General features: G+C 46.5%; 1 protein-coding gene across 3 annotated transcripts in view; it reads right to left on the bottom strand.

The window, feature by feature from the left end:
• LOC142586048 (intermembrane lipid transfer protein VPS13A-like) overlaps window positions 1-13,908 on the bottom strand; it is a 935,034-nt gene that overhangs the window by 558,980 nt on the left and 362,146 nt on the right. For all 3 annotated transcript variants that reach the window (XM_075697293.1, XM_075697294.1, XM_075697295.1), the window contains 3 exons: window positions 1,080-1,170; window positions 831-1,009; window positions 608-736 (listed from right to left, as the gene is read on the bottom strand). In XM_075697293.1, the coding sequence (XP_075553408.1) occupies window positions 608-736; window positions 831-1,009; window positions 1,080-1,170 (399 nt within the window). The remainder of the gene's footprint in view (window positions 1-607; window positions 737-830; window positions 1,010-1,079; window positions 1,171-13,908) is intronic.

Genomic DNA, 13,908 nt, shown 5'->3' with positions numbered 1-13,908 from the left:
TAATGCTTTTACGGTTTGCAAATATACATGTGTATTTTTACAGTGAAGTTATCTAATGCATTTTTAAAATCATTACTGTCTTACTTTTCAATTTTTGCTGTTGTGAAAAAGTTCCCATAAAATCTACCATGCATAATAAACGCACTCCTGAAATTTGCTTCTTTTTTTTTTTGCAAAATAAAGTGCATTCATTATGCGATTACATACAGTAACTAATTATGCAATTAGTCAAAATATAAATAATATTCTGACTTGCTCCAAGCAACGGCAAACAACATTACCTAGGCTCTGTCCAGCTATGTGGCACTTGCATATTTTTAAGTTTAGGCACAAGTTACGTGGGACATCCTGTATATATAAACATCATGCTCTGTGTGGTGTATGCCTCGTCCAGTTTTGTGCAAGTGAATAACAGTGTGCTAGTGCAAATATGTACGATATAGGCACTACTTTGATATACCCGGGTTCGACTGTGGTATGACGTGATGCAGTATTTCAGCATTACATCATTAACACCAGTGGCAATGTGGCACAGAATGCATTAGTGTCTGCACAATATGTAGAGCCTTGCAGGCCTAAAAAGCCACACAAGCATTCACCCACTCACCTTGATTACCAGTTCCCAAGGGCGATAGCTATTCTCACACTCCATTACAGGCTCGATCAGTGGCTCCCAAGTGCTGCGTTCTTCACTGTAGTACAGGACTTCAAGCTTCATATCTGCTGTCAAGTACACCTGCAGAAACAGTAAGTCTCTGTTGGGTAAGCACAAGACTCAGCATGCACGACGGAGTAGTGCAAGCAGTAAATGCTTGGATAATGAGAAGCACCTTTCTAGACCAGTCATGTATGTCAGCCTTCAGTGAAGCTTGCAAAAACAAGGTGGGCACTTTCCCTTGCCCTGTGTCTGTCTCCAGGAGTACGGACACTTTTGGTAGGCTGATTTGGAGGGACTCAGTTGGAGCATGTGATGGATAAGCAGCTTTGCGACAGCCCATCTGCTCTTCTTCTAAAAGTGCGCACAGAGACCGAGTCATCAGCAAGCTGCTAGACAACACAAGAAGGCAATATACCCTCACCCTGGTATGCTGGCGGCCTCACCACTTTCGGTGACCATAGCTCAAAGAGGTCAGACGAGCCCTGTGTAGAGGATGCATCCTGGGAAGCCTCCTAGGTAAAGAGACCGTACTGAATGTAGTTACTTTCATGTGTCAAGGACACAACCAGTAGTCCTTAAGGGATGCACAAATAGTTGATTAGACATGCTCAACATTGCAAATATTCAAGTTGTTTATTATTAATCTACACCACCATATGAATAAATGAGAGGCCAATGTGGAAGAAAAAGGTGTTAACAATCCGCCAAAGGTTCAGGTAATGCAGCATGCAGTCAGCCTGCTTTGGAGTAAATCTACACACACCTTGTAGGGTAATGTCATCGTAGTCGTTTCATGAACTCACCTGCACAGTGCACACAGGATCTAGGCACAGGTGGCCACAAAAGTTTAACAATCTGTACAATTTTCCAAAAAGATGTCATTGTTCGCGACAGTTCACTGTACTAGCTTGACTTATCAATGGTCTCACGACAAAAGAGGACATGAAAGAGCCGACAGAACACAACACTGACTACTTATAATAGTGTTTATTGCAGTGACAAGATTAATGTCCTGAGGCAGTGATAGTGCGCATACAGAAGCACTAGCTGAAAAGATGAACGAGAAGAATAAAATTTCTAAGCATGATAACAATAGCAGCAAGTATGGCTGGTGATTGTCCAAATATATTGCACTGCTTAACTTTTTCGCTATATATACCATCTGTCACCATACAGTACTTGACAGTGCCTGGAGGAACCTAAAACAGTGTTTGCAACATGCATCAAATCCAACTAAAATGAACAACTCTCACCAGTGAAGTGACAACGTTAACAAATGTTCCAGTACAGCAAACTCATTTTGAGTCAGCACGAACATAACAGTGATGATTTGCTAAAAGCAACTACAAACAAAAGTAAAACAATGCAATTGTGCTAATTTGTGTACTTAAGAAATAAGACAGTGGCAGAGCCCCATGTCCGGTCTGTTCTTTCATGTCCCATTTTCTTAACGAACCTCCTCGTGTTCGTAATATTGTCACTTTTCATATTCTAGCCTCCAAACAAGGATGAAATTATCTCCCTAGAGAAAGGGACACAACCAAATCATTCCAGGCTACTGACTTGGCTGTAAGATGGCTTGTTGGTTGTGCCCAAACAAAGAAGATATCCCTATAAATGAGTGCAAATTAACTGCCACTTTCCTCCCCTCCCTCATTTTTTTTTCTGAAAGCAGTCAGACTTTGCAGTTTAGTAAAAAAAAAAGTGGATGGGGGAGAGCGATAGCAGGGGGTGTCGCTGGTCATCATCAAAGTTTCGAAAATGCTCCATCTCCCCTCAACCCATAAATTGTCTCAATGACCCAACTGAGTCCCCCATACAGTGGCGTAGCAACGGGGGGAGGGGGGGGGGGGGCGTGGGCCCCGGGTGCAAGGGGCCAGTGGGGAGTGGTGGGGGTGCCATATACGTCTGAAGACACCCGGAAATTGTCGATATCCTCGCCTCCCTCGACTACACTCGGGGGGGGGGGGGGGGGGGGGGGTGACAGAAGACTTATGGGCCCCGGGTGCCAGACAACCTAGCTATGCCACTGCACCCATATTCTTGTTCAGGAAAGAATAGACACTCGAAATTACAAAGAAGAAAAGAAAAACGCATGTAAAAAAATATTTATGCGTACCCTTGCGTACAATGTTTAATTGGCCTATGTGAACGATGTTTAATTTGGCTAGTAAAATCTCAAGTGGCCACTCAGATGCTAAGTTCGTGTGAACCGAGGTCACTTTCTTGAGTTGAACAGGTAATTACAATTCGTACAAGGCTATATGACTAGACTGAGGGAAGCATATGCAATACCTCAGAGGCACAGTCCACCAGGTTGTGTCCCTCCGCCTGTGACAGGAAGCTCTAAAAATCCTTAGGCCTAACAAGTCGCTACTCTGACAAAAACTGGCATCCAAAAACAACACCTAAAATAGGCACGAGACAAGCAATTCCAAAGAGATGTCAGCTCCGTTACACGGTCTGACACCACTTGGTGTACACATTAGACCGTGTTCGAGCGCCTGATGGCAGGCTGTATATTATTACGATATCATCGAGCGATGCTCAAGAGACGAGCCGCTGCAAGAATGGCAAAGTTGGTCGGTGCCCTTGGCGCGAGCCAGCGTCAGCCTGGCTGCCTGGCTCCAGTGTAAATAGACTGTAAATAGCCCCTTTTGTCTGTGTCTTTCCACACGTAACATTCTGGTAGAGGTTAACGATCCCCGTCCTCACCACGGAACTCCGAAGCGTACCCCTGATGACAGGTCAATCTGCTTCCACTGCAGTCGCATCGGCCACGTCGCTTGTCACTGCTGCAACCGATGGCCACCACCTCCTCGGACATACACCGCCGTTTATTCCCGCACCTTTGGACCTTCTGTTCCCTATACCACCCGCCATGAACCCACTGCCGCTGATGCTCCTGCTCTGAACTTTCGCTACAGCCGCTCGCCCGCACCTCGATGCCATCAGTCTCGTTCGCCCCAACCCCGTCGCTTCTCTTCGCCACCTATCGCCTCCTGGATCCAGTTGGAAAACTAGGCACTGCAGCTTCTGGAGGTGAAGCTGCATTGTCGACCCTGCCCTCAAATCCTCTGCTCCCGTTACCTACGAACTGAAACCTTTTTGATGTTGACGGCTATCCTGTCACGGCACTCATCGATACAGGAGCACATCTTTCTATTATGAGTGCTGCCTTCCGATGACGACTGAACAAGCTCCTCACCCCAGCGTCGGCACACGTCGTCCGCGTTGCGGATGGCGGTACTGTGCCTATCATCGGCATGTGTACGGCACATGTCAGCATCGCCGGCCGCCACACTCCTGTCCTCTTCAACGTAATTGCTCATTGTCCCCACGACCTCATTCTCGGCCTCGATTTTCTCTCCGCGCATTCTGCTCTTATTGACTGCTCTTCCAGTACCCTTCGCCTTGAGTTGCCGATGCTTGCAGAACCTTCTGACGCACCCCACTGCCGCTTACGCCCCACCGGCTTTCTTCGCCTGCCGCCAAAGTCAATAGCCTACATTGAACTGTTATCCTTCCCACCAGTTCCTGATGGCGAGTATATCGTCACTCCTCTGCCCAACATTCCAATACGGTATGACGTTACCATGCCTCACAGTATACTTACTATTGCTGCGAACCGCACTCGCATGTCTATCTGTAACTTTGGATTGGCAAAGCAAATTCTACCGCAAGGTATTTGCCTTGCCACCGCTGATTGTCTCGACAACCAATACATGGCAGCACTATCGACTGATGGTTCTCGCGAGCTTAGCATGCCCCTCGTGCCAGCCTTGGGCATCAATCCTAACATAAAGAAAAGGTAATGGATACATTGTTGCGCCAAAAAAGGAAAAATAAAGATTTGGGAGGGAGAGTACGAAACGACAGATTGAGCACTGAACTTCAACTGATTTTATTCTTACAGCAAGGCAGAGAGAATGAACATGCGTACATCAGTGTTGCCTAGAGCAATTACAGTGACATTTTTAACAGTTGTAACTCGTTTTCAAACAGAAAAACACATGTATCACTAATACAACTCGTGCCTCTCTCTTTTATGTGATACGCCTCCAAAAGTTTTCTTGCTAACCTATCACCACTCCTGCCAAATACCTCATGCAGTAGTGGCTGGCATCTGCCTTCCAGGCAAACCGTGCAATGCGCAGGTAAATGCACATTACCTTTGTTGATTACAGACAATTCATGCTCCTGATTACAGACAATTCCGAATCCATCAGTCGAGAGTCAGAGGACGATGACAGCTTCCTGGGCGCTATTACTGCATCGGACTTGATAAGATGGCAGCGTGACAACACTGAAATTCTACTTAACATCGACCACTTAGAGGGCCGGCCAACAGCCATTCCACGCCACCTATGTTGCGTATTGATGTCCTTCTGTCATCATCATCGTTTATTGTTCCCTTAAGAGTCCCTTCGGGGACATTACATAAGGGGGGGGAAACAGCGATGTGAAAGTGCCATACATCACCTCAAAAGAAAAAAAAAATGCAAACAAAGGCAACAGAAATATAAATAATAAACTGTAGAAAACATCAGGTATAAACAGAACAATGAAAATATCTCAAACTGAGTAGCAATAAATTAAAAGAAAAGTGTACACATATATGTGGAACATGCTAAACATAAGTGGCAAAAAAGGAGAAAAGGAAAAATAGGCGATGACAAAAGCAAGACGGATTGCTGGGAGAGGAAACGTGAGGAAAAGTGGCTATTTTGGGTTGAAATGGTCTGATAGTACAATAACTGTCTAAATTTGGAGGGATTTGACTCTAAAACCACGGCTTCGGGAAGATTGTTCCATTCTTTTATTATGGGGAGGAAGGATTTGTTGAAGGCGTTGGAAGAACCATGCAAACACTGTATACTAAGGGAGTTAAACAAACGGTGAGATGAGCGTATCGGAGCATGTAATAAGTTCTCGCGCAGTGCAGGAAGGTAAAGTATAATTTATGAAAAAGACAGAGCATTGCCATTTTCCGGCGGAGTGCTAGGGGTTCGAGTCCGAGAGTCAATTTCATGTCAGTAACGCTGTGCCAAGGTGAGTAGTGGGAAGTTATGAAACGGGCTGCCTGTTTATGAATGGCTTCGAGCGACTGAATCAAGTAAACCTGGTGAGGGTTCCATATGGCTGAGGCATACTCCATTTTAGAGCGGACGTATGTTTCGTATGCTAGTTGCCTGATGGATGGAGGGGACATAGCCAGAGATCTTCGGATGAAACCAAGTGTTCTGGAAGTGTTAGCACAGAGTTTCGTGATATGGTCCACCCAAATTAGCTTGTTAGTTATTTCGACTCCTAGGTACCTGTATGAGTTTGTTACTGATAGCGCCGTGGAGTTCAGCGAGTACGGGAAAAGGGTAGTGGAAAGTTTACGTGAAATGTGCATGCATTTACATTTTGAAATATTAAGCTGCATAAGCCAGTCAGAACACCATCTCTGGATTTTGTTTAGGTCGTCTTATAATGATTCCTGGTCGGTATTATCGGAGACGCGGCGATAAATGACGCAATCGTCCGCAAAAAGACGGACGGATGACGAAATCCCAGATGGCAGGTCGTTGATGAAAATTAGGAAGAGAAGCGGAGCAAGGACGGAACCCTGGGGAACTCCAGAGATAACGTCAGTAGTTTTAGACGCATGGCTGGCGATGACTGTGAACTGTGAGCGGTTAGTTAAAAAGCAGCGAATCCAGGATAAGATAAGAGGGTCGAGTGATAAGCATGCAAGTTTACACAATAGACGTTGGTGAGGAACGCGGTCAAATGCTTTTGAAAAATCTAAGTAGATGATGTCTGTTTGGAATGAAGAATCTAAATTAAGGTGAAGATCGGTTGTAAATTCGAAAAGTTGGGTTTCGCACGAGAAGCCTGCCCTGATACCATGCTGCTTGGGGAAGAAGAAAGAATTGTGATCGAGGTGATTAGCAATATGGGAGTAGAGTATATGTTCGAAGAGCTTACATGAGATGCATGTTAGTGAAATGGGACGATAATTAGAGGGGTTAGCACGGTCGCCGCTCTTAAAAATTGGCACAACCTTGCTTGATTTCCAGTCATCCGGAATTTGGCTGGTATTGAGGGACTGGGTGAAGATGAGTTGCACGATTTGGCTTGTGAAATGTTTCGTGCCTTTTAAGTATTTTAGCAGGAATGTTATCAGGTCCGGGTGAAGTGGATGGCTTGAGGTTATCAATGAGCTTTGAAATTCCCTCAGATGTGATGGTTACGGGTGGCATTGGAATAAAATTTAGGCTCGGTAAAATAATGCTCTTATCCGCTGGCTCGTGGGTGAAAACTGAGGTGAAGTAGGAATTCATCGCGTCTGATCGCTCGCAAAGCGGAACGTCTGTGCCGTCTTGTTTTTTTTAAAGATATGTTATAGGAGCTGTTTTTGTTGGGCTGTAGCAAATTGCAAAATTTCTTGGGGTTAACACGCAATATTTCTAGAAGATCGTGACTCTAGAATTTTCTTTTGGATGACCGCAATAATCTAGTGTATTCGCGAAGGATGCCGAAGTATTTTTCCCATTTTACAGGTGATCCGGAGTTATTGGCATTACGGAAGAGGCGCTTCTTTTTTCGTGATATCTTACGCAGCGAGTTAGAATACCATGGCTTTGTGGAATCCCCGCGAATCCAGATGAGTGGGACGTAGGCATCTATGAGCGATAAGATTTTGTGCTTAAAAAGACACCAATTTTCGTTCATGGATCTGGTAGCCATGGACGCTTGAAAGGAGGTGAAAAAGTGTTCGAGGTCGGAGTTTATGCTCGCAAAGTCAACCTTACTGTAATCACGGATGTATTTGATGGACGGTTGACGGGGGGAGACTTCAATCATCAGGTTAAAGAACAAGAGATTGTGGTCACTCAGCCCACTGCAACATGAAAAGGACTGGATTAGCTCAGGACTGGAAACAAGAATGAGGTCAAGGATATTTGAGCCTCGTGTTGGCTTGTTTACTGCTTGGGAAAGGTTTGAAGTGAGGACCATTTCAAGGAAATCTTTAGATTGGAGAGATGACGCAGTAAGAGCCTCCCAGTCGATGTCTGGGTAGTTAAAATCACCGCAAAGTATTAGATTGGCATGAGGAAATCGGGTTTGCAAGTCTTGAACTACAGAGTGAAGGTCCGTAATAAAAGAATGATCCGCGTCAGGTGCTCGATAACATACAATTAGTATATTGGTACAAGAGGGAAGGCAAATTTTCAGACACATTATTTCGCTGTGGCTGCTTATCTCGAGTAAAGTGGATGAATAAGTTGAATTCACAAGAGCAAGAATGCCGCCTCCCCGGCGATCTACTCGATGTCGCCTGTAGATATGAAAGGACCGGTTGCTGTGGAGCAATTCTGAATCGTTAATATCAGGTGTTAGCCAAGATTCAGTAAATAAAGCGATGTCAGTTCTATGGTCTTCGAGGACGGCCTCAACTGTTTCTTTTTTTGGCAGGTAGCTTCTTATATTTGTCAGTAGCACAGAAATTTTGTTAGTTTTAGCTGTGCGCAGGCATTCTGACAGCTGGACCTGCGGCAGGGAAGTGTCGCACGGCACCCGCGTTAACCGCTATGAATGAAGTTCTACAACGGCATCTGTTTCGGCGTTGTAAGTGAAAAGTTTTCTGCCGATAACCAACTTATCAAAGCGGATCTTAAATGAAGCGTTAGTTTGTTGTCCATAAGAAAAAAGCTTTTTCCGGGCTAGCCGAACTTTAGCCGAGTAATCCTCACGAACTGAGAATGGGGTTTCTTTAAGTTTCTGTCCTGCAACAAGAATTCTTGATTTATCTTTGAAGTGTGCAAGCTTAACTATTATTGGGCGGTTTTTACCCAACTGGAAACGACCTAGGCGGTGTGCACGTTCAATATCTTGGCTACCAATTGAAATACCTAGGTGTTCGGAACAGAAGGAAGTAATGTGGGCCTCAGACTGGTCCCAGCTTTCGCCGAGTTCGTCCTAAGTCCGAGGAACAATATGTTTGTGCGTCGCAAGCGGTTTTCAGCGTCGTCGCACTTGTTTGTCAGTGCTTTAACGTCTGAAGCAAGCTGGGCCAAGTCGGTGTTTGTTACGGATGCAGCTGCTTTTTCTGGGTGTGTTTTGATAGTTTTTTCGAGTATTTCGACGCGCGCTGAAAGACGATGCACCGAGTCTTCAATGTTCATTTGTGCGGACTGGATCAAGGCAAGCTCAGCAAGTACGGTGCTCTGAGCGGATTCAATACGAGATATGGCTTGGTAAATTGTTTCCAAAGACGGCGGAGCATCGTTTCCGTTAGGGCCTGGGTTTAGTTCGACATCACCAGACAAAACAAGAAGAAGAGAAATAAGGTGGGCGTTGAGCCAACCAAGCGATACACAGCATCCTTTGGCAACACTCGATGGCGTCTTTGGGGCACGACACCGCTAGCAAAAATGGGTTGCTAGAGCGACAGTACGTGGCATAGGGAAGATAACTAACCTGTAGCAGATGAAAAAAGGGCGTCTGCATGACGAGTTGCGATGCGGTTGCGTGCCCCAAATGACTCCAGTGGTACAGCGGCTTATGTAGGTGCCGGATTCCCGCGCTTGTGCCAGGTTGCCAGATGACAGACTGGTCCACCGCTGGAAGCAGCGGATGCAGGTCGATGTGGTCGTTGCCGATGTAGTCGTCGCCAGCTGGCAGCCAAGCGATTTCGTTGAGGTCGTGTGGCCCAAAAAAGCCTGAGCTTTCGGCGTTGGAGCGTGAAGTGGCGGGGCCCCATATCAAGATTGCCTGCAGCAGATGAAAAAAGGGCGTCTACATGACGAGTTGCGATGTGGTGGCGTGCCCCAAATGACTCCAGTGGTACAGCGGCTTATGTAGGTGCCGGATTCCCGCGCTTGTGCCAGTTGCCAGATGACAGACTGGTCCATTGCTGGAAGCAGCGGATGCAGGTCGATATGGTCGTTGTCGATGTAGTCGTCGCCAGCTGGCAGCCAAACGATTTCGTTGAGGTCGTGTGGCCCAAAAAAGCCTGAGCTTTCGGCGTTGGAGCGTGAAGTGGCAGCGCCCCATATCAAGATTGCCTGCAGCAGATGAAAAAAGGGCGTCAGCATGACGAGTTGCGATGCGGTGGCGTGCCCCCTGCGATGCGGTGTCTGCGAGAGAACATGCTTTACAAGAAAAACACCTGTTCAAATGACCGAGCCTACTGCCTGGTGGTTCCAAAAGACTTGCGGGACGACATTCTTTTCAGTTGCCATGATGAGCCCACATCTGGCCACTTAGGCTCCTCACGGACGCTTGCCAGAGTATGCGAGATGTATTACTGGCCCTGGCTTTCGGCAAGCATCAAACAGTACATTAAAGGCTGCCGTGAATGTCAGTGGCGAAATGACCACCCATGAAGGCCACCGAGTTATTGCAACCCATCAAGCCACCTCATAAGCCATTCGACCAAGTCGGCTTGGACATTCTTGGGCCTTTTCCTTTGTCAGCCAACGGCAACAAGTGGGTGATTGTCGCGACTGACTATTTAACCCGCTATGCCAAGACAGACGCACTACCGTGAGCCACAGCTTCTGAGGTAGTGCAGTTCTTCATGCACCACATTGTCTTGCGTCATGGTGCCCCGTCCACTGTAATCGCAGACTGAGGGATGGCGTTCACAGCTCAGCTCATGGACTAAATTTTTCAGTTGAGCAACACTAGGCATCGAAAGACTACTGCTTACTATGTGCAGTCCAACAGACTTACGGAATGCTGAAATAAGACCATCACAGACATCATTTCTATGTACATCGACATCCAGCACAAAACATGGAATCAGAGCTTGCCTTACGTGACCTTCGTGCATGATATCGCTGTACAAGAAACAACGCACTTTACACCATTTCGTCTCGTTTACAGCCGCGAAGTTCAGACGATGCTGGACACTATGCTACCATGTCAAGATGACAAGCGCCTAACTACTGATGCTGAAGAATTTGCCCAGTGCGCTGAGGAAGCTCGCCAGCTTGCGCGGCTTCACATTGGTCAGCAGCAACACACAGATGCATGGCATTATAACGTCCGCCACAGACAAGTATGCTACAACCCCGGCAACCAAGTGTGGGTGTAGACTCCTGTTCGACGTTGTGGCCTTAGTGAAAAGTTGCTCAGCCAGAATTTTGGCCCATACAAAGTGCTGCACTGCATTAGTGACGTGAACTACGAAGTCCTTCCGGACAGTGCATCTCACACACGGCGCAGACAACAACCTAGTCCTGACATCGTCCACGTTGTCCGCATAAAGCCATATGTTGTGCTTTCCTGATTATTTTTTCTTCATTTATCCTTTTTTTTTATATTTGCGCTCATATGTGCAGCTAATGCGGTTATTTCTGTTTCTTTAGACTCTGCGCATCATGCTTCACCTCTCTGCAGTTGTGTCTTTCCTGTGGCGGTCACTGTGTTCATTGCGCCAGCATCTGCCTTGAAAACGTTTTTGTTTCCTTTACATGGTTTCTTAACCATCGAGTCAATTCTCTTTTAGAGGAAGGGGGGAAATGCCACCTGCAATAGTGGGGACAGTGCAAAAAAAGAGACAGGAAGGCCAAGAAGAAAGTGTGCGTGCTAACCCCGGCCCATTCGATAGCCTGGTCCCATCGGTGTTGTTTTTCAAAAGCCAGCTGTCCCCATTAAACATCGGCAGTATTTTTCGGTTACACGTGACAATATAGACCAGAACACGATAGCCTCGCACCCAGACTAACCAAACGCATACTCTCGCACCCGGGTTGCCCGGTCGACCGGCGCCATATTGTACTGGGCTGCCAAAGTGTGTTCGCCGGTGACCAGTAGACACGGCAAGCGTTAGCCCTAGGACTCCAAAGTGCGGAAATGTGCCCGTTCACGCGGATCCAAAGTACAAGAAGTCATCTGGGCATCATTGCGTCCTGTTTGGATGCCAAAACAACCAGCGCAAAAGGAGCAGGTTGCTTAGCGCTGTTTGCGAAGAGCACAACACACGTAGGGAATCGTGCCGGTGCGGTGTTTTCAGCTTGCGCCGATTTCCATCCGCAACGAAGAATGCCAAGCTGCGCCACCGGTGGATAGCTACAGTGAATAGGAAGAACTACCAACCCAGTGAAAATACACGAGTGAGTATACGATCTGTGTATATTTTGGTGGCACGTTCAACTTTGCGCCCTATGAACGTAATATGTGCAACACGCAGGTTTGCTCCGAGCACTTTCTTAACAACAAGCCTACAGAGAAGAATCCCGTGCCGGTGCTTCGCCTTGGCTATTACAAAAAGGCAAGACTTTTCGTGTTTTAAGTAATGCAGAGCCCTCGACAGTTAAGCGGAACCGTTGAGTTTGCGGTTAGTGATACTTGCAGCTGGTGCACGGCATGACCATTAAGCGTGAACGACAAGTTGTAGGCAATAGAATGTTGCCCTGCTGGTGAGCGTTATTGCTATGAAAGTAAACTGAAGCCTGCTCGTCACGTAGCACGCGTCCACAAAAATGTAAACAACGACTGCTCGTCGCCGAAGGTGTTCTTGCAGCGCGCCTGTCTTTACGAGCTGGTGTTGCAGGTGTCATTCGTAACGAATTCATTTGAGCCTCCTGAGCTCTAAACTGCGTACGAGCTGTTATGCGGGGCAAAGCGCAAGATTTTTCCGTTCTTATAGCGAGGAAAATAAGGTGGTTAATTATTGCTGTATTTTGTAACAAAATTTTGCTCGTTCTCGCCAGTTTTTTTTTTTTACTGTTTTTTTTTTCTAAAGGAGTGCCAACAATCCGATATGGCCTCGCACAAGCGTAACAGGTCTGATACCAGGTAGCTGCAGTTGGTGGGGCTAATTTCTTGGAATGCAGGTGCGGTTGTTGTCTTGTACCAAAGGGGTCCCTGATGATGCAGCTTTAAGTAGGTATGGTAATTTTATAGATGGCGCGACCAGCGCTTATCAATATGGCGGCATGCTTTGAATTCACGGTGTTCTGGTGTATAATACAGTCTACGATTGTTACAATGGACCCGCGTACAACAGACTTTTGGATATGACGGGCCATATTTCAATCTTAGCTTACTCTACGTATTTGATTGATGCAACGAAGTTTGCCTTTAACGGACCGTGCTACAACGGACTATCAGCTACAGTGGACGAAATTAACGGCAAATTTTGTCAAAATCCGGCGTGTAAAACGGACTTTTGCTGTGTCTACATGGGCTGACAATTTACTCGTGAGGGTGAACCGACGATCGCGACTCAATATCCCACACACAAGGGAGGAAGGCAGGGCAGAAGCACACCATCTTTTTTTTTTTTGCATGCGAGCCACGAGGAGGGAGATGAGGGAGAGGGGGTTCTACTTTGGCGGCGGCTGCTTACAGTGCGGCCGCGCGGATGCCATATCTGCGATGCGGACAAAGTGCACCCAGTGCCAGTAGCTTTGTATGCACTGTGCTTTCGACGTTTAGTTCGCAATGAAGTGAGAGACAGCACGAAGGTCGATTCGCTCGCTGCTGCTACTGTGCTTCTCACTCCAATGTTTTGACAGCAACTTTCTGCAGTCATCAAGCGAGATGTGTTCACATTTACCTGCACGCGCGTGACACCGTGCTTGTTAATTTAGTTAGTAAGTGAATGTTTACAACTTTATACAGCCGACAAAACTACTATCCTTACTTCGCCTAGCTGTCTACTAATTTGCTATCACAATTGATGCTTCGTCTCTCGGGTGAAACTGCAGCTTTTCTTTTGTTTGCTTTTTTTATTTTGGACGTTCGTCACTCACTCTTTGCAATAACATTGTTACACATCACAACCAAAGTTTTGGAAGTGAGGCGTTCCAGATATTGCGGACTTCAGATAAAATGGACATTTTTTGTCAGATTATCAAGGCCTGTTGTAACGAGAGTCGACTGTGCTAAACAGCCCCTAGCCACACCCATGGCCCGTGGCCACCCGGCTCCCAGAGCCACTACTCCCAGAGTAAAAGAGATAAAAGAAGCTATTAATGAATTGGCATCGTTAGGATACTCCATGCATTTCATGCATGCATGCATGCATGCATGTATGCATGTATGCATGTATGCATGTACGTACGCATGTATGTATGTATGTACGTACATGCGTACACTTATATGTATCTGTGTTTGTATATAACCGTTATATCACCAGCCTGGGTTGCTGAGTTGTCTGTGGTCGAATGGGTAGCGCAGAGAGCTGATGTGCTGAGCAACAGGGTTCGAAACCAACCATCAGACCAACTTGGGCCACTGAGCAT

The sequence above is a fragment of the Dermacentor variabilis genome, chromosome 6, assembly GCF_050947875.1.
Source record: "Dermacentor variabilis isolate Ectoservices chromosome 6, ASM5094787v1, whole genome shotgun sequence".
Lineage (NCBI taxonomy): Eukaryota > Metazoa > Arthropoda > Arachnida > Ixodida > Ixodidae > Dermacentor > Dermacentor variabilis.
This window is presented reverse-complemented; position numbering and strand designations above follow the sequence as displayed.